At 47.7% G+C, this 20,841-nt stretch overlaps 1 protein-coding gene across 1 annotated transcript in view; it reads right to left on the bottom strand.

Annotated features, from left to right (window-relative positions):
• Positions 1–20,841, bottom strand: part of Tmem132b (transmembrane protein 132B) — a 318,583-nt gene that overhangs the window by 148,871 nt on the left and 148,871 nt on the right. The window contains exon 3 of the mRNA XM_074061397.1: positions 20,481–20,627. Within this exon, the coding sequence (XP_073917498.1) occupies positions 20,481–20,627 (147 nt within the window). The remainder of the gene's footprint in view (positions 1–20,480; positions 20,628–20,841) is intronic.

The raw sequence follows: 20,841 nt of genomic DNA, 5'->3' as shown, positions 1-20,841 counted from the left end.
CACACACAACTGGGAAGCACAATAGACAGGAATGATGTCTGCAAATATGGTAATGGTATCAAATAATATTAGAATTTGATACCTTAAGTGACTGTTAAATAACTCTAGAGTAAGCCACTAAAAACACTAATTGAATTTAATTGACAATCGTGTGTGTGAGTGTGTGTGTGTGTGGTGCTGGGGATCAAACCCAGAGCTGTGCCCATGCTAGGCAAGTGCTCTACCACTAAGCTACCCCCCCTCCCCAGCCAGAGAATTTTTTTATTCCATCCTTTTCCCTTCATTAACCCAAAACAAAGCAATGAATGAATATAAGATGTGAATAATCAAGGGGAAACATACTGTAAGGTCATAGAATAAAACAAATAATTACTAAATGAAATTTAACACAACATGCTAAGTAATAGACATTGGCAGACTGGCAAAAATAAAAATACAAAAGACATCTCCAAAATACCTGATACACAGGCTTAAATTTAAAGTTTGAAGCTGGGTGCAGTAGCTCAATCCTGAAATCTTAGCTACTTGGGAGGCTGAGATTGGGAGGATTGAGGTTTGAGGCCAGTCTAGGCATAAAAGTTCACAAGACCCCATCTCAAAAGGAAGAGCTGGGTATGATGATGCATGCCTGTCCCACCAGCTATGGCAGGAAGCATAAAATAGGAGGATTGCAGTCCAGCCAGGCCAGCCTGGGCAATAATGAAGACTCTATCTCCAGAGCAGAGGGAACTGGAGACATGGCTCAAGTGGTAGAGTGCCTGCCTAGCAAGCATGAGGCCCTGAGTTCAAACCCCAGGACTGCCCAAAAAAAGTATGCCATGTAAATAGCAGCCAAAAGTACAACATAGCAATATCAAAGTAGATCCTAAGACACAAAAGCAAAAATAAAAATAAAGAGAACATTTCAAAGTGACAAAAGGTGTGATTTGCAGGGCTCCACCACACATATGCAAATCTCACAAGTGTGGGCCTTTCTTTGGTAACCGGATATGTGGTGCATTGTTCTGTTCAATGGCGTGGTGTCCCCATTTTCATTCATCTGCCTTGGTGGCTTCCTAAGGTCTTGATGAAAGTCAAGTGACATTCTTCACTGTCTGTGGAAGGGAATGACTGCCACTGGGGAGGGAAAGGAAGCAAGGAGCATCATATGTCTATTATTTACAAAGAAACTTCCCTGTACTTTCCTGTTCCTGTCTTGTGTCACCATCCCAGCAATCCTAGAAGGCACCTATTATTTTGATCACTTTCTTACAAGTTAAAGCAGGTGGCGAAAGGACTTTTTTCCAAATTCACAAATTACAGACCCACAGTTCCAAGTGTCTGTCACCCTAAAGCTGTTCTTAAGCCTGGTTACTTCTTAACGAGGATAAAGTAGTTCTAAGTAGCTTTTCTGGAGGTCATGGTCATATATGACATTTCTAAGGCTCTAAAGTTCAGCTCCTTAACATATAAGTAACTCCTAAAAACCAATAATAAAATATTAAGATGCCAAAAGTAATAACTATCATTCATGAAGCACTTACCTATCCTTACACTAGTGATGCAAGTCTGCATGATGAATGTAATCCCCACAACAGTTCTGTGGGATAAGGTCTAGGTCCAACAAGTAATTTGAACAGGCACATTTTAATTCAAATAACTGTTAAGTGGGAAAATTATCAAGGTAAAAAGAGAACTCAAAAGATTACACTGGACCCAATAGGGAATACCCAGAAAGGAGCAATTTGCTGGGGACAGGATGGCCTTACCAACACTGGATTCAAACTCTGTTGGGGGAAGAGAGGACGAAGCACCCCAGGTGGCAGAGAAGTGACTGGGAGGCCCAGCGCAGAGCTGGCCCAAGGTCCTCAGGCATGGGGAAGAGCTCCGTGTGGGCTGGAGGAGGCGTCAGGCTGTGACCACTGGGCAGAGCCATCAGCATCAAGAGTCCCCTCACCAGCAGGGGGTACATGGCCTGGGGTTTGAGACAAATGTACCAGGAGTGACAGGGGTTAATGTTCCCAGGTGCAGAGAGCCAAGGCTGGCAGGGGGCATTAGGGAACTGAGAGTCCACTAACTAGCAAGGCAGCCTTGGGTTCATGGTGCCCACGGTGGGAAGGCTCCAGGAAGAGAAACCCTGGTCGTGACCAGGACTCTGAGCTTGCAAGGGATCACACACTCAGGATTCACAGCTGCTGGGGGCAGTGACTAACACTGGGTGTCTTCCACGTACACCACAGTGGACAAATGGCGTCAGAAAGAGAAGGAAAAGGGCAGCTTTGGGGGATAGGGAGGAAATGAAGACGGCAGTGTTCTCTAGCGCCCTCTGCTGACAAAGCCTCACATGGCGTGCACTGCAAAGAAGTATGCACTTAGCCAGCAGCCTTCTTACCCCGAGCAGGCGGTGACTTGGGGTGAGAGACTACACATTCGTATTTATTTATAACAAACACACTTAGACTCTGTTTATCAGCAGCATAGTATTCACAATAGCATTGTTGCTGTATCATTGCCATTTTCAATGAAGGAACTGAGGCAGTGAGGGATTCCTCCCCTAAGACCAATAACGGTAGTGAGGAAGAGCCTGGTCCTCGGCTCTTCCATCTAAAGATGGGAGAACATGCTGGCCAGTAAGTGGAAAAACAGCGGTCAGTGTACCTCTGAACATCTTTTAGGTCCCAGGAAGGAGAAAAGCAATTTAGAAAATACTCAAATGCATTTTACACTCCTCAAATAAGCAAAAAATGTTACAATATCAACAGTCGGTACTATGAGGACAAGTGAAGATGAGAAAGTGTGTGTGTCCGTCAGGGTTCAAGCAGAGGAAGAAAGCCATCACTGCGTGACCCACGCAAAGGAGTTGCCATGAATTGGCTTCTGTGGGTGAGGAAACCAGCCAGGGAAGGCTGAAGGCCCCGGGGCAGGCAGGTGGCTGTGTCCTGTGTCCCTGGGTGGAATCTCCTCTTCCTGCTGGAATCCGGGTTCCATTCTTCAGGCCCTACAGAGGACTACACTGCCACACACATACACACATGCATATACACATGCACACATGCATGCACACATGCACACGCATACACATACACACACACATACGCACATGCACACACACAGGCAGGCAGGTGGCTGTGTCCTGTGTCCCTGGGTGGAATCTCCTCTTCCTGCTGGAATCCGGGTTCCATTCTTCAGGCCCTACAGAGGACTACACTGCCACACACATACACACATGCATATACACATGCACACATGCATGCACACATGCACACGCATACACATACACACACACATACGCACATGCACACACACACACACGCACACACACACACACACGGTATTTGGGACAATCTCCTTTATTTAAAGTTGACTGCCTATAAACATTAGTCACCTCCACCGTGCTCCTTGCAGCAACACCTACATTAATGTTTGGTTAAACAATAGGGAAGAGGAGCCTAGCAAGTGAACACACAAATCTGACCATCACAAGCATAACGCAGTCTTAAAAGTTTTGATAAGTCTTAAAAATGTCAACACAAAGTGAGCATAGTGGCTCACGCCTGTAATCCTAGCTACTCGGGAGACAGGGATCAAGAAGACTGAGGTTCAAGGCCAAACAGGGCAAAAAGTTCTATGAGACCCCCCCACCTCAACTAATGGCTGGGCCCAGTGGTGCACACCTGTCATTCCAGCTAGGCAGGCAAGCACCAAGAGGAGGATCACGGTCAGACTGGCCCCGGGCATAAAGAGAGACCCTCCCTCCAAAATAAACAAAGCAAAAAGGGTTGGCAGAGTGGCTCAAGTGGTAGAGACCTGCCTAGCAAACGCAAGCTACGAGTATAAACCTCAGTACCATATCTCAATGCAAACAGCCACAACTGGGAATATGCCTGAAGCGATAATCTAAGTTGTCTGAAGGATTCAAGCATTGTTTAGAACAGCAAAATATTTAGACACAACATAACTGGCCCCATAGCGAAGTGAAATAAATTATGCAGCATTCATCTGAAGAAAGAGTGAGGAGCTATCAAAAGGTTTATAAAAGATTTGTGATTACATTTGTAAAAAACCTGTGATAAATTCTAAGCCCCCAAGAACTCAGGAGAGAAAACTTGTTTCTACAGAGCATTAAAAATGCAGAGGATCAGAGCACTAAGCAAATTAGAAAGAAAAGTTAGCAGCAGTTCTTTATACTTTCTGCTTTTCGATTTCTCAAAAATGGCCTTGCATTCCTTTCAAAAATTACTCAGAGTAAAATAAATAAGGGTGTTTCATGCAAACTAGCAAGCATGAATTTCAAAAGGGAAAAAACACCGTAATAATTAGAGTGTTGCATCCAGTTACATTCCGAGTAGATAAGAGCAAGAGCCTAACTCCAGCTCCGGAGGCAGGGGAGAGGCTTGATGAGTAATCCATGACATCCCCTCAACCCACAGACACCCCAAATACACACAGTGTTTTCCAGCCATTGAAAGCAACCTTAATAAATAAAAATCCACTCTCATCAGCCTGCACGTCCCAATCCAGCTTAATTTCACGGTGCATGGCTGCCTTCTATCTCACTCAGGCCCCAGAGAAAACAAACAGAATAAAGTCTGCTGTTAACAGATTTTTTAAAAAACAAAGAAACATTTTTCTTATAGTTTCTATGGGTTATTTAGTTTCCACAGCATCTGTTGACAATAAAAAATGTAAGCACCGTAGCTATAAATCTGCTTCAGTTATAAATGTTTAATTACAATGTTTCCATTTCAATTTGAGATAAATTCACTTTCTATCTTAAGAACTGTTAGTGAGAAAACAGACTGAAAACCAATCCCAGTGCAATGAGTGGCACCCAGCTGCTCCCTAAAACCCTCTTAAAATAGGTAACCAATCATCAGTGCCCCGGAACTGCTTCTAAAGGGTGTTCAAGAGACTGGTGGGGGACTCAGGAGGGTTGGATCAGCACCCCATCCTCGTCAAGTGCTCTGGTCCCCCTGGGGTTCGGGAGAAAGCAGCCATTCTACAATCCCACTGGTGCTAGATAGAGTTCACAGTCAGAGAAAGCCTCATGAACGTCTGACTCCCAGACCTGAGCACTCCCACCTGCTCCTGCTTCCCGTAACAATAGCACTGATGATCTTCTCATGGACTATAGAGCCAGTCCTGGCACACCTGGGTCTCCTGCAACGGATGATGAAAAGAAAACCCCACCAAAGCCTTTGGAGAAGAAAAAAAAAAAATAGAAGCGTCTCGGGCTGTGGCACACAAGGCAGGCAGCTCTCTGAAAGACAGGTCAGAAATGCCTTATTCTCCACGTGACACTCTCAGCAAGAAAGTTTTGCCCAAGCCAGATGCGGTGGCTCACAGCTATAATCCCAGCTATTTGAGAGGCAGAAATGGGGAGGAACATGTTTGAGGCCAGCCCAAGCAAAAAGTGAGCAAGAACTCATCTCAACCAACAAGATAAGCCTGGTGATGTGTACCTATAATCCCAGCTATATGGGAGCATAACAGTCCAGGCCAGACCTGGCAAAAAGTGAGACCCTATCTAAAAAATAACCTAAAAGAGCAAAAATAAGCTGGAGGAGTGGCTCAAGTGCAGGGCCCTTAGCTCAAACCCCAGTGCCATCTTTTAAAAAGAAAAAAAAGTCCCCCAAGGTTTGAGATGCTGATCAGCAGGATAGAGAATCATATTATTGCAGAAAAATGCAGATGCATCCTGGAATAAGGAGAAACAACCACACCCACCTGCCCTACTTCCTCACAGCCTGGAAAGGATTAGCCAGCTTCTAAAACCTGCGATCTAGAGACCCAAGGGCCACCCTGACCCCCAGATCTGCTTCATCCAGCTCACTCCACATTTATAAGGCAGAAATTAGTCTCCAGAGATGGCCTACAATGTTGGCATTTCTAGGTGTGCAAAACTCAATTCCACTTACAAGACAAACCACGACTACTCATGACCAAAAGGTGCTGCAGGAGAAACACCTGTCCTGTGGTCTTAACTAAGGGGGTTCCGTAGAGTCCTCTACTTGACCTCGGTTCTTATCCCAAACAGAATACTCTCTTTTATCTTTCTGAGAAGGTAGGTCATTACTGAGGGCTTACTTTGCCTCCATCATTAAACATGTCACCTGGGTTACCTCATGCATCCCCACAACCAGTCTCCGAGTGGGATCATCCTTGTACTGTATCAGAGATGAGAAGCCAAGGCACAGGGGCTGAGTCACTCATTTGGGGTCCACAGCTAAGTAAGTGATCCAGTCTGGATTTAAGCCCAAAGACCGTAATTTTAAGTGAACAGACGTACATACATGTCCCTCTTATCAAATTCCAGCAAATCACAAAACCTCAACTCATGCATAATATTTAAATCTGTGATCCTGTGAGACTGGCTGACATGAAGTCGGAGCCCCTGCTGCCTCTGTTCCATCATCGCCTCTCTCTATCTTCCCAGGCAGTAACAGCACCGAGACAGGGGAGTTCACAGCAATTTTCCCCCAAAACACCTTCTAAACCTCCTGTCCTTTCTCCTCCTCAAAAAATCTGACCCAGGCCCCTGGCAAAGCTATTACCTTATTTATTGTTGCCTTTGAAACAGGTAAAAGTGGAATTGAAAAGAGTCTCTGGAGAGAACAGAAGACACCTTGAAATTGTCTGGAAGGATCCAGTATCATTTGCCTAATAGAATGTTTTTGGTTAGAAAAATAAGGTTAGAGGAAAAACTCTTTTAAAAATGCTGCATTTGGATTTAAATCTTTATAGGGAAAAATGTCAAACATGAGAGTTTGTATTTTGGGCTTCATTTAATCTTTAGGGTGAGCCTTCTGTGAGCAAAATCCTCATTTTTACTGAAAATATTAAGAATCTGTGGCCTGGTTAAAGTCACACATCCCATCAGAGGTGGAACAGCCACCACTGAGCCTGGCCTCAAATCCCAGGCCACAGCTGCCTCGGTGGAAGCCCTTTTCCCTTCTCCAGCCCCATGGGGCAGCGGGGACCCCAGTGTGGAGCAGCCAGGGCCCCCGGGACTGGGACACACACAGGTGCAGAGAAGCGAGACTCTCCTTATCTGCATTTAGAAGGAAACTCCCCTTTGTATGGTTCAGGTTTCTCAGCCTCCCTCCTTGCTGTGGATTTGTCACAAAGGTGCTGGGTTGTTTCCAATGGGGCTTTTACACTGTTTCTTCAGGAAGGAAAACTTTTGTTTGCGTAGACACGGGGATATTCTACATTGTTTCAAAGAAAGTGTTTTCTCCTTAGTCTGGAAACAAGCGCTCTGCCTGGGTACCTCCCCACCCCTTTGGACACAGGCATACTTACTAATGATACTGATGGCGTGATACCTCCAGGCCTCCTGATCCATACCAATGCTGCCAACCCTTTCCATAGATAAAAATCATTTAATCCCACAACCACTTCATCAAATAAATACAAAATGTCCCCTACTTGAAAGCGGACGAAACTGAGGCAAAAAAGTGTTTAAATAACTAGTGATATCAAAAAATACTTCTCTCCTAGAAGGAAAATACCAATATCCATTCCCAGTCTGAGGTTTCTTGTTGTTTGTTTTGTTCTGTTGTAGGGGAAGGGACAACAGGAAGCAGAGGGGACTGTGGTGAACCAGAGCCTGGACCTCTGCTGTAGTCAAGGTCATTCAACATCACCTTGACTCAATATTGCCAGTTTCTGTTTTCTCCAGAAATGTATATTTCCGGTCAAATCTTTTTTTTAAATATTGGCTCAAAAAATAAAATTCAGAAAACCAAACAAAATAGGCTTATAGACTACTAATTGGCCACCTAAGTGAACAGAACCAAGACTGCGTGGCCATCGTCCAGTCCACATGTTCAAACAGCCCAGGGGACTTGGTGACTGTTGAAAGCAAATGCTCTTTTGCTCTGCAGCCATTCAGTCAAGGGGGGGGATGCAGGGTCCTGTCTCCTTTATCACTGGAAAATAACAGCGGCCCTAATGAGCCACTCAGCACCACAGCACCAAATTCATCATCACTGCTTTATTGTTTTAAAGTGATTAAATGCCACTTCCTTCCTCTTTACAGCAAGATCAGTGACAGCCGATCCATTAGCTCATCTGCCAATGTTTAACCACGGCAGTTTGCATCCGTTATTCTACTCTCAGATCGTTCTTTTTAAAGAAAGAATAACTTAATTCCGCCTCTTGACAGCAGAGAAATTAAATGGCCTGAGTGTTTCTCCAACAAAACACCAACTACGGATCCATAAACTCAAACCGGAAGAGTAATGACCCAAAGTAAGACACATGAGGACGGCCTTCTGGAAAGATCTTTGCACTTCCAAAAGTTAAGAACTCTTCTAGCCTGGATCACAATTTGCAGGTTGGTACAGACACACTGGGGAGGAGTTCGGCAACAGATGCAAAGTTGTAAATTTGTAAACCTAAGGATGCATCCCTGCCCGTTGCAGACCCCAGGGGGTTCTGTGTCACATTTTGTCACTCTGACCCCCAGGAAGTAAATTTTGCATGGCAACCAGAAAACTCATACCCAGAAAGGACACTGAAGTTTCATGAAATGATACTTCTTGGTGCACGCTATGTTTTCTTCTCTGCTAATCTCAGCAATTGCTCTTTTTTATGAATATACCTCGTCATGACACATTGATTAATGAGTTGTAACCTTCAGGTAAAAATCACTGGTCACTAGAGGAACTAGTGCAAATATTTATGATTTCATGCACAGACCAAGCATGGCGGCTTACACCTGTAATTTCAGCTACTTGGGAGGCAGAGATTGGGAGTATCATGGTTTGAGGCCAGTCTGAACAACAAAAAAAAGATAGTAAGACCCCATCTTAACCAAAATGCTCGGTGCAGAGCTCTACTCCTGTTATCTCAGCTCTTCAGGAGGCATAGGTAGGCAGAACATGGTCTGAGGCAAGCCCCAAGCAAAAACACAAGACCCTATTAAAAAAAATAATGAAAGCAAAAAGGGCTGGGAACATGGCTCAAGTGGTAAAGAGCCTGCCTAGCAAGTGTGAGGCCATGAGTTCAAACCCCAGTACCACCACAAAAAAAAAAAAAAAAAAAAGATTTCATGCACAAAAATGGGTACTAAAGTCTTTAAGAGCAAAACTGTTAAATATCCACAGAAGAATGGTCAGATAAACGATGGAAGATCTACATTATTAGCTCTTTGAGACCAGAGGACAGAGGAGAGCTGTTTGGATCAATAGGAGCTGATTTGGAAAATGCTGCATGAAGAAAGAGACAATATGCAGATTGATTCTTACAGGCAATCTATTTCTATAAAGTTTGAAAACATGCCAAACACAGTCACAGGTACCCATGCAGTAAAACTACAAAAATATTCATAGGAGCAATAAACACCAAATTCAGCATCAGAAGGAAAAGGAAATAGGAGCATTTTGATTTTGCTCTTACTTTTAAGCTCTGCCACAAATTTAAATGTTAAACTGTGTGAAAGCTCTGTGGTAGACAGATGGATGTGTGCTAGAGTATTCCCCATATTTTTTAAGTATGTTTGAAATAATTGATGAGATCCAAAATGAAAAACAACCTGTCCGCTTAGAAAGGAGAAGGTGATAACTTGCTGCCTGCTTTGGGCGTGTACCCGCATGTACCTCGAAGTGACAGGTGCACACCACCTGACGGTGCCAGCTTCGCCTTGCCTGTTAGCAGTGGACGTTAAGTTTTGCTTCCTTGATTTTAGGAGTTGCACTTCTCTGGAACAACATCTCCGTAAGCCTGGTTAGGGTCCTTCCTCATAGAGTAACTGCCCCCACAGAAAAGTGAGCTCTGATATTATAGATTGAATTTTACTGGAGTTTGAACTCAGGGCCTCATGCTTGCAAGGCAGGAGCTCTACCATGTAAGCTATACAGCCCTGGTCCTTTTTGCTTTGTGTTACTATTCAGAAAGGGTCTCGTGGTTTTGCCTGGGACCTGCCTAAGACTTTGCTCCTCCTATTTTTGCCTCCTGCATTGCCAGGGTGACAGATGTGAACCTGTCCCATGCCTGGTTTATTGGTTGAGACATGGTCTCACTAACTTTTTGCCTGGGCTGGCCGCAAGCCATGATCCTCTTGATCTCTGCCTCCTGAGTAGCTAGGTTGGCATGCAATAAGTCCATGAATCAGGCAGACTTGCTGTACTACTGTCTGTTTCCCTCTCTAGATTACGACCACCACAGAGAAGAGGTGTTGACCAGTTTCGTTCAGTGCAGCAACTCCAGTATTCTGTCAGGGCCTGGCTCACAAGAATGTTGCTGAGTTCTAGTTTCTGGAGCTGACATGTCCTTGCCTGGTGACCGAGGTAGACATTCTGCACCCCACCTGCAAGTCAATTCCATCCCTGGTGTGCGGGGCTGGGGGCTCCACCCCCTCTGCACCACAGTCCTTCTCACTATGCTCCCTGAGAGAGAAATTCTGGACCTGTAGTGGCAGCCAGTCAACTCTCCCTGCCTTCTTTGGAGATCAAAGGTCAGTGTCCTCCCTGAGTATTCAACAGCCACAATGCAAAAGAGCAAGGAAATGGGGTTTCCCGCCCTGGAGGCTGGGGGTGAGGTCCCAGCGCTCAGTCTCATTCAGGAAGGAACAATTTGAACAAATCTCAATGGGAACAAAAGACAATGTCACCATGTGTCCTCCCTTTGTTCCCCTAGGAAGGGACAATCTCCCCAGAGCAGGAGGGACGGGATGCTTCAGGTTCCAAACCCTGAGTGAAGAAAGAATCCGACTTCTCTCCTTGCATATGCTGAGTCTGCATCCTGAGGTTCCCTCACTCCTGACCTGCCATGAGGAATCAGGGTGTGTGAACTGGAACACAGTCACTTCAGGAATTCCCCAGGGGGGGATTGGAGTGGGGAGTTAATTACTCCAGTGAGAAGACATCTGAGAGATCAGATGGGTGTGAAAACAGAGCAGCAAGAAGCCATGACAGCCTCTTGGCTACAGGGACCTGGGGGCACAAGGAGGGGTCAGAGCCCAGGAACCCCTAGGTACAAGTTGCTACCTGCCCAAGGTGGTCCCTCCTGTAGAAGCTGAAATAGAGGAGGAGGGGCAGCCACCAGGATGACAGAGGGAACAGATGGTCATGCTCCACCCCAGCCTCCAATCTGCCCCACCTCCCCTTCCCCAGGGCCTCTCACCTGCCAAACCCAGGGAGAAGCCCAAGGAGCCTGCAGACTGCAGGAAGACCTGGGAATCACACATACAGATCTCAGCTTTGCAGGGTTGCAAACACCATTGAGGGCGGGCAGGGTAGCAGCCCCCAGAGATGTTCACATACTAGTCTTTGAAAGCTGGGACCGTGTTGCCAGCCGTGGCAAAAAGGACTTTGTGGGTACAATTAAACTAGGCTTTTAGGAGGGGGAGGTTATTCTAGGTTGTCAGCTAAGCTTGATGTGATCACACCAGTCCCTACAGAGAAAGACAGGAGGGTCAGGGACAGAAAGCAGACAGGAGATGGAGACTGAGATCAGAGTACGCCAGGAGCCACCAGCCAAGGGGCAGCATTGAGAGGCTAGAAAGAGCAAGGAAACAGGTTCTCCCAGCAGCTTCCCAAAGACATGCAGTCTGCCAATGACCTTGATTTTAGCCCAGTGAAACTGATTTGAACCTTTAACTTCCAGGACTGTAGAAGAACGAATTTGTGTTGTTGAAGACACTATGTGTTATATCAGCAAGAAGAAACAAACAGGGTGCCAATACAATTAATATTCAATGTGCAAAACCCATATCCACGGCACAGAAAACATGTAAAAGGAAAGGAGAGAGCAAATTGCATGGGCTATATATATCATGAACTTGAAGGGAAAAGCTGGCTTCAGGAGCCAGAAACACAACTATCACTGTGTAGCCTCAGGGTATCATTCTGGGGAGGCCAGTCAGCTAAGGCTCAAGGAACAGAGATCCCAGATGAGACAGAGAGAGTGTGAAAGAGGGATGATGGGAGGGTCGCTCCAGAAATGAGACCATTTGGAGTTCAAGTTGGGGGAGCCTCCTCACTAAAGTCTCCCAGCTCCGATGGATGGTGTATTTCACAGCAAAGACCAAAATGAGCAACTCGGGGCCTCCCCCACATCAGTTTTAATGAAGGAGGCTAGGTCTAAACTCTGTAACCCTGTACTTTTTAAAAATAAAATCACAAACACGGGAGGCTGACTGGTAAATGACCAGGCAGGCAGGACTCCCAGGGGAAGACCAAGTGTGATCTTCAGCACAAAAGTCCCTGAGGAAGACGCCTCCTCCCCCTTCCCTGGGCCAAATTAACTTTTCACCCTCAAGTGTTTTATAAACTGTTTCTCGGTCAAGTGTGTCAACTCTGAAAGCTGTGTGTGGAGCCAGGAGCAGATGGGGGCAGGAATAATTCCTACAAACGTGTGAAGATTCATCTGAGCAAAGTCAGGGACTCAATCTGTGCACTGTACCTGGCACTGATGTCATACCAACAAACACCGAACACTGTCGGACCCACTCTACCCACCAAAGGATAAACATCAAAAATGGCCGAGGCCGATGCTTGTTAGTTGGTGGACTTTTAATGCTTTGCTTGTTGAGTAACGTCAGAAGTAAGACTGTAAGCCCAGCCACTTCTGAGCTCCCAGCAGTCAGAGGCAAAGCTTATTCCCCCAGGGTCCCATCCTGCCACACACAGCAAGACCTGGCGTCATGGGCCAAAAGCATTTTAAAGTTCTGGGAATTCCCTTGGTCCTTCCACCCTTTGCTGCCTTTTAGCAAAACAAAGCTTTTCCCAAGTTCCGATCTCACTCAAGACTGCAAGATTAAATGGGTTTGTTCCAATTAAAATACAGCCTACAGATGAGTCCAACACTCGGGCCGGAGCCAGCCTGGCTGACTAGGGAGTGAGCACTTTGCTCTGGCTTACAGGATTTGTGAAGTAATTCCCTAAACCGGCTGCACAGAGCCCACTCCGTCACACCCACCCACACCCCCAGGCAGCCCCAGAACAGAGAACCACATCTCAGGACCAGAGCTGCCTCCCCACCCAAGGCTCACACCCCCAGTCCATGTGTGCCACAATTGAGGCCCAGAGAAAGGAAGTGGACACCACAGCGAGTCACCAGTGTTACCTGGAACAGAGCCCAGGCCTCGGGGTCCCAAAGTGTCAGATTGCAAGCCCTAAAGATCCCAAGACCTTTGCTCTCCCCTTTCAAGAGACCCTTGTCTCACAAATTAAATCTCCAGCAACGTTTCAAACCATTCTTCCTCTGGCCAGTCACTGATGCCCGTGTACACACCATGTTCCCTCTGCACACGTCAGGGAGGAAGAGCAAGGTGCCTCATCCTCCTGCTCCATTGTCAGCGCCACACAAACCCCAGTTCATGGCAGTTGAGTCAGGTACAAGAGGAGGGAACAGTACACATGATGACCTGGGTCCTTTCACCGCAGATGCTCACAGAAGGCAGGACGTCCCCAGTCCCCCTGGTGCTCAGCCTCTGCCCCTGCCGAAGACCTTCCAGAAATCCTTCCCAGTGGACTGATGTCTTTCTGCCCAAGTGGCATCAGCCAGACCCTTTACTTCTCTGCCTGTTTACCATTTACTTTGTTTACGTGTCTTGTCTCATGGTGCCACCAATAGCATGAAGGGGACTCTTGTTACCAAGGCAACAGCGGCGAGGCACCTTGCACTCAGTTAAGTCCCGGGGTTCTTCTGCCCTTGCTCCTCCGCACAGTGGCCGACAGATCTTTTCAACACCACTTCTCTCAAAACTCTACAGAGGCACGCAGCCCACTCCAAATAAAATCCAGTCTTTCCAAAGTGTACAAAGCCCTCCATAAAGCAGCCCTCTGCCACCTTGCTGGCGAAGTATCCCTGTCGTTGTTTCCTGTACACCAGTACCCCTGCACACACCAGACAAGTCCTCTGGGGCCTCCCTGCCTGAAATGCACCCTCCTGGTCACCCTACCACCTCACCTGCTTTGCATTTCTGTTAGCCGTCATCACCACCTGCCGTGTAAGTATAGATTGCTTCGCTATACAGACAGGCAGGTGTCTGTCTCCCCAACCAAAACGTAAGCTCCAGCAGAGCAGAGAAAGGGCTCTGATCAAAACGTGGGTTCTGTTCCAGCTGATTTCTGAAACCCCAAAACTGTTCTTGCAGGTGGTGGTGCTTAGATATCAGGTGATCCAAAGCACAGGGTCCCAGATGTGGAAGGCCCCCGGGAAGAGAAGGCTACAGCCTGGCTGGCTTGGGTCATTTCTGCGCTGCCTGGGCCCCTACCCACCAGCCCTGCAGCACCTGCTCTTCCCTCCCCACTGGGAACGATGAGGACATGACTCACCCCTTCCTCTCATCTCACATAGGACTTTTCTGCCACGCCTGTCTCCCAGAGCCCACCATCATGGCCCTGTTTTAACTCTGCAAGCCTCGTATTTACTGTGACAAGAGTTATAGAAAACTCTGGTCAACAGTGTGGTGTCAAGGTCCCCAGCAAGCTGACAGACCTGGACCATGTGCTTACCATATGTCAACCTTGAAGCTGTGGGTCCAGGTACTGGGGCTGAAGGGATGTCCGTGGGAGGCAAGGTGCTCAGTCATTTCTGTTAGCTTCCCACCATATGCCAGGCACGGTGCTAAGCAACAGTGGCTCTGTGTTCAAGGACACATGATCCCAACAGTCCTGGGGCTGGTGGACTACTGAATTCCAAATTCATTTGTAGATGCTCCAGCACGAAGGAGGAGAATAGTTTCCCTGCAGTGCGGGCTGCAGAATGGGCTAACGTCAAAGAGCCCTCTCCAGAGATACAGAAGAGTCCCCCTCACCCCAAAAGGGAGCAGTCACCCCCCCAGCAGACGGCCTTTCATCTCAGGATAAAGGCACGGCCAGGGACTGATGCTCAGAGGAGCCAGGCCAAGTTAAATCAACGTTTTCACGTCATGCAGAATTTTCCACAAGAAACTGAGAGGAAGTTGAGGCTCACGGGGACAAAGCAGCCACTCAAAGTTCACTTTTGTCAGAGCCTTGCACAGGATCTGAGGCAGTTCTCATCGTTTCAGGAACAAATTTGGTTCATGGCGTATAATGGTAGCACAGTCATGTGACTTCACAGCATAAAGACAGTGACATAATGGCAACAGATGTCAAAATAATAAAGACACAAAAGTGATGACACGATATTAGAATGAATTAGTGAGGCCAGAGCACGTGAGAAGCGAACAGCAAAGTAAGAGGACAAGGCGGAGTGCTTCCCAGGGAATGTACTTTGCAAGGCGCCCCAAGTTTGCTTCTTCATCTGCTCATCAGGAATTGAATGCAGAAACTTCGGCCCAGAACCGCCACTTCAGCAGGCCCGTGGGAAAAAAAGGATTCCAATTCCTGGTGGTTCGATTTCCTCCCACGGGGAGCTACACAAGTTAAATCCTACCAAAGGAATGAACTGAAGGCCCAGCTGGCCGCACTCTCCAACAACGGAGCTGGAATTAGGGATCCAGGGATGCAGCCCAAGTCCAACCCAGGTGTTGACCTCTGGCCCATTGTCCCTTTGTCATCATTCTCCTTCCTTGTTTCTCTTCATGAGAATGATATGAAGAGATAGAACCATGGATTTATTCTGCATTGTAACAGAAAATAGCAGCCTTCCAACCTAAACACGTAAGTCTCATATGCACAAATACATGCAGCAAGACAGGAACAACGGTTAGCTCTGAGTCACAGGTATGGGGTGGCGTGTGTTCTCCCCATTTCACTCAGCCATGTGCTGTACATTTTCTGCGACTAAACATCCATACAGTTGAAGTGAGAGCCTTCCATTTCACCTCTGTGGAAACTGGCCGGCTCATAAATTCAACAAAGAGCTTCCCGCTGCTTAGAAGAAGCAGTGAGGTGTTTAAAAATAGTTCCTATACCCTTTTCTTCTGAGACCTCATCATTTGGAGGATTGGGAAGAGACCTCCCCCTCAGTTGAGGAGAACTCTGTTGCCATTTCAAGCAGGAATTAAAAGAAACCTCCCCCAGGGAGTGTGGTGTGCTTCTGTGATTGAGATCCAGGTTTGGGACCTTTGTGGGGGCTGCTATACCAAGTGCCGGTGACAAATGCTACTGTAAACCTAGACGTGTGGATTTCCAAATCCACTTCTTACAAAAGCTAAAACTGTGGGGAAATGAAGCGCCTCTATCTGCCTCTGGGGTTTAATGTCATTTGCTTATTCACTCATTCATTCGTTCCTTCAGGTTCCCAGGGACTCTCAGCCCTGGCTGCACAGTCAGATTCAGAAGCCAACACGTGTGAACCTTGGTTAAGGCCCAAGAGTGGGGCCTCTCTCACTCCATGTGACCACCATGCACGCCCAGTGCTGGGTAGTTTTCACGATTCACTCTATAAACATCCCAAGCCCCAACACTGGCTTCCTGAGGCTGCAGTAACAAATTGCCACAAACAATGACTTTAAACCACAGCCGTGAGCTGTTCCACAGTTCTGGAAGCCACAGGTCCAAAATCAAGGTGTCTGCAGGATCGTGCTTCCTGCGCAGGCTCCAGGGGACGTGTGTTCCTCGCCTCTTCCAGCCTGTGGTAACTCCAGGCATCCCTGTGCCCCCCTGACTTATAGCTTCCTCACTCCAGTGTGCCTCTGTCCCAGTATGAGTGCCTCCTCTGTGTGTCACACCTCTGTCCATCTCTTACAAGGACACAGGTCATTAGGGTCTCCTCTGCTCAGAACCTTGGTGCTATTGGTGGGGGAGCCTGTAAGAGGTGGGGCCTAGTGAAAGGTTTTAGGTCTTTGGGGATGTGTCTTTGAAGGAGATCGTAGGAACCCAGGCTCTTCTTCGTTCTTTCTCTTTCCTTCCCATCATGAGATGAACAGGTATTTTGCCCACTGTGATGCACTGCCTCGCCATAGCCCCAAAGCAACCAGGCCAAGTGACCATGGACTGGAGCCTCTGAAACTGTGAGCCAAAATGCACGCTTCCTCTTTTTAAGTTGATTGTCTCAAGAATTTTTACAGAAGCTGATGAGCACAAACACAGTGTTTTCTGGATTCCAACAGGCAAAGGAAAATTCCTGAAAGGTGGGTTCAAATTTCAAATTGGGTAGCATTTGGCTTTGACCTTGAGTTCACCCTAAGAAGGGTTATGATGGAAGCATGGCTGCTTCTCTGAAGAAATTCCACGTTAGGACTTTGGATTTCTTTGGTCTCTTTCTTGAAGGACCACGTTGCTGTTCTCTACCTGAAGGCAATGCGTAGGTAAGAAAGGGCTCTGTATCGTGATTTCTGACCACATAGAGAGCCAGCTGGTCCCAGCTACCCAGTCATGGGTGGCTCGCATACAAGCAGTGGGTCCCCAGGCCCAGGGCTCCGTGTGGTCTGTGTCGCACACTTCCAGAACTGTCAACACTTTCAACAACATTACAATTTATCTTGTGGGTCCCACCTTTATTACTCACCTCCCCTCCCAGCGAGTCTTCATCATTAAAATATTTTAAATTAAGACCTTTAACCAAGCACATCGGGTCTTCCCACACAACCCCTTTTTAATTCTTATCACAGAATTTCAGGCAGTGTGTACATTATATTCTATTAAAAACTCTATTGCAATCAAGGTTGTCACAAATCAGAGATTACGGCTTTCCGAGGGATGTTTTGCTAGGGTTATATTCATGTATTCACTGTGTTAGCGGCAAACTTAGTCCCGGAGCCTGTATTTCACACCTCATTTGATATCACAATGCAACAACAAAAAAAAAGTATAAAAGGAAGCAATTATTTATTTAGATTGTGGAATGGGTTTTAGAGGGAGGGTAGATAAGCATAAATTGTCATCCCAGAGTCACTCTCTCTGTCCTTGTATCTTGGGGGAGGTCAAATTCTAAAAAAGAGAAAAAAGACCCCAGGAGGTAAGCCCACCTCCTTAGTAAGACTGTTCACATGACTTCCTCTCCTTCTTCTCTTGTAGTCTTTTTAAATCTCTTCTAAAGAAAATGCAAAATGGATTCTCACAAAACCAAACTGTGAGAGCCCAAGTGGTTCATCCCATTTCAAGCATGGTCGCTTGTCAAATACTTTGACAAGGTCAATGTCCCCTGTGCAGACCCTGGATCCACCATCGCCCATCCAGCCTGTGGATCATAGAGCCAGGAAAGCCCTCTCCATCTCCTCTACACAACCACTTGGTCACTGACACTGTGGAAACCAGCATGACCCACACCAACTCACGTCCCCATTGGCGTCCACTCCCTGCTGACTGGAGCCCCTGGTTCCAGGGCTAGGTACAGAACATGGATCAGCAGGGCACAGGATACAAGTTATGTTAAAGCAGAGTGAGGGATGACCAGTCCAGGACTGATGGCTTCTCACTGAGGTGACATCAGCAGATGAATGCTGGGAGCTGCCGGCCGCCATGCTGTCCCCAAGTGGGAAGAGCCCTGAGGGGAACCCAGCCCAAAGGGAGAGGGGAGCAGGTTGCCAGGGAGACTGGGGAACCCCCACTTGACCCACACTCCTGGAACCAAAGCACCTGAACATCTCCACCTGCAGGGAGACTGTCGTGGCACAGGACTGGTGGCAGCAGTGGGGCAAAGCCACCTAACAGACCAAGCATGGAGATGAAACACTGGGGCGATGCACACACACAGCCCCTGTGCAGAACAAAATCAAGCTACCACCTCCAAGACACCACCTCGAAAGAGCGTGGCAAGTGCTGCCAGCCAACCAGTGGCACCCACTCTCTGCCAGTGGCAGACACTGTCCCACTACAATCTGACATTCGCCTCCCAACACCACCCTGGTTCTTGGGCAAAGGCACAGAACCCTCTGCTGAGAGGTGAGAGCTAAAGGGAAACTGCCAGAGAACTGTTGGAAAGGTTTTCTTCCCTGGTACAGAGAGGCACATGAGGAAAAGCCCCACTCCTTTCTAGTATTTGGATATTGTTGAATGGGTATGTGGTACCTGGAAAAGCTGCAGCCATATTGCGGCCATGAGGAAAGAAGTTAGGAAATGAAGTCAGTGCACTGACTATGTGGACTGGGAAGGCTCAAAACACAGTTGTGTCCACCTCTAAATTTCTTGTCACATGAGGTGATCTGACCCTTTTGTAGCAGCCAGTCTTAAGCAGTTGAAAGCCCTTGAGCAAATATTAACAACTCAGGACTGAGAGGAGATCAGCGGCAGACATAGATCACAAGGGAGGTCCTGGGTCACGTGAGGCTGCTGACTGCAAGCTTGCTCTGTGGATTGAAATGACCAGTCTCCAGCTAGAGGCATGCAGAGCGCGTGACACCGATTCTTAACATAGACTTTCCCCTGTCATCCCAAGTCACTTCTCCTCTCAAAGAGACCTTCATAGCAGGTGGAAGAGATTCTGGCTGAGGTCAGCTAAAGTCCCCCAAGAAGTGGCCACCCACACCAGGCAAGTCCATTGGCAAAGCTCTGCCCAGCCCCTGGCATCTCACACACCCCACCCACCCGGCACTCACTGGGAGTCAGAGCATCTTCTGGACCTGCCACAGTGGACCTCGGAGGGTCCAAACCCTAGAGAAGGAAAGGGAACAAGCATGACAGAATCGGGTGATAAGTGACGGATCCACAATGGGCCTGTGTGCTGAGCCGGGGCGAGGGCACCTCACCCTGGGCAGTGGTGGATTCAACCCTGCGGCCGCACACCCAGCTCGATAGCCTGACCAGCACTGCAGATGGCATCCATGGACGTGGGAGAGACTGCAGGGAGGGCTGGATGCAGTGGGCGAAAGGTCCTTCCACCTGCACTGTCACAACCCCAGATTATGAACAAGGACAGCTGCTCGCCAGGCGGGCTCAGCCCTGAGCACCCGAGGCCCGTGTCTGAGTTTGAGACGTCAGGCTGCTGGCCAGCAGTGCCAGCTGGTCTGCCACAAGATTCTGATCCCCAGGGGCGATGTCAGCAAGGCGACCATGTAAGCAGTGAGGGACAGTTACCAGGAGCTGTGGCTGCTCACAGAAGAACACACTTCCCTCTGTCCTCTTTAGCACTTCTATCTTCCCTATTCAGTCCTTTGACTCTTCATTGCAAACAATAGCAATGTTAATCTAAAATAGGCTTGTGGAGCCTGTAATCCTAGCGACTCAGGAGACAGAGATCAGAAGGATCAAGGTTCAAAGCCAGCCTGGGCAAATAGTTCATGAGACCCCATCTCAAAAAAAAATTAATAAATAAAAGTCACATTGGTGGGGTGACTCAAGTGGTAGAGCCCCTGCCTAGAAAGCATGAGGCTCTGAGTTCAAACCCCAGTACTGCCAATAAACAAATAAATATAAAAATAGTCTTCTTGAACTCTGCACTATGATGAACGGGAACTCAGGTCATTTTCAAGACTGTCAGCCTCGTTGGCACCTGTGCATGGTGAGCATTTAGGATAAGAGCTGTGTGCAGAGCCCCATAGAGCTGTGCTGGCCAGCCACAGGGAACCCACTGCCCATCCACAGGGTGGCATCGCTTTCTGAACACGAGTTATGCTGCTGTCAACTCTCTACAGCTTCTCCACATACCACTGCCAAGGGGACCTTGGGGACCGTGGTGCTCACCTGCTCTGTGTGTCCGGGTGGTGGCCCACGCAGGCCAGGGCAGCCGTGGTCTGGGAGCTACCATGGTCAATTTCCTCCTGTACTGCCCACTGGTCCTCCTTGCTGATTCTCACTTCTGTTATCTTCACACCTGATGCCGCCTTAATTCTGTGAGGTGAGAAAAACATATACATGTAAGAGAATCATTCTAGTGTGAATCAGGTCGTCAAATATGGAGCTTTGACAGGTCACAGGGAAAACACTAAGCAGGTGTGGCAGTGCACGCCTGTAATCCCAGCACTCGGAAGGCTAAGGCAGGAGAATCGAGAGTTCAAGTCCAGCCTGGGCTACGTAGTAAGACTCTGACTCCGAAAACAACAAA

The sequence above is a fragment of the Castor canadensis genome, chromosome 18 (assembly GCF_047511655.1).
Source record: "Castor canadensis chromosome 18, mCasCan1.hap1v2, whole genome shotgun sequence".
NCBI classification, from domain to species: domain Eukaryota; kingdom Metazoa; phylum Chordata; class Mammalia; order Rodentia; family Castoridae; genus Castor; species Castor canadensis.
This window is presented reverse-complemented; position numbering and strand designations above follow the sequence as displayed.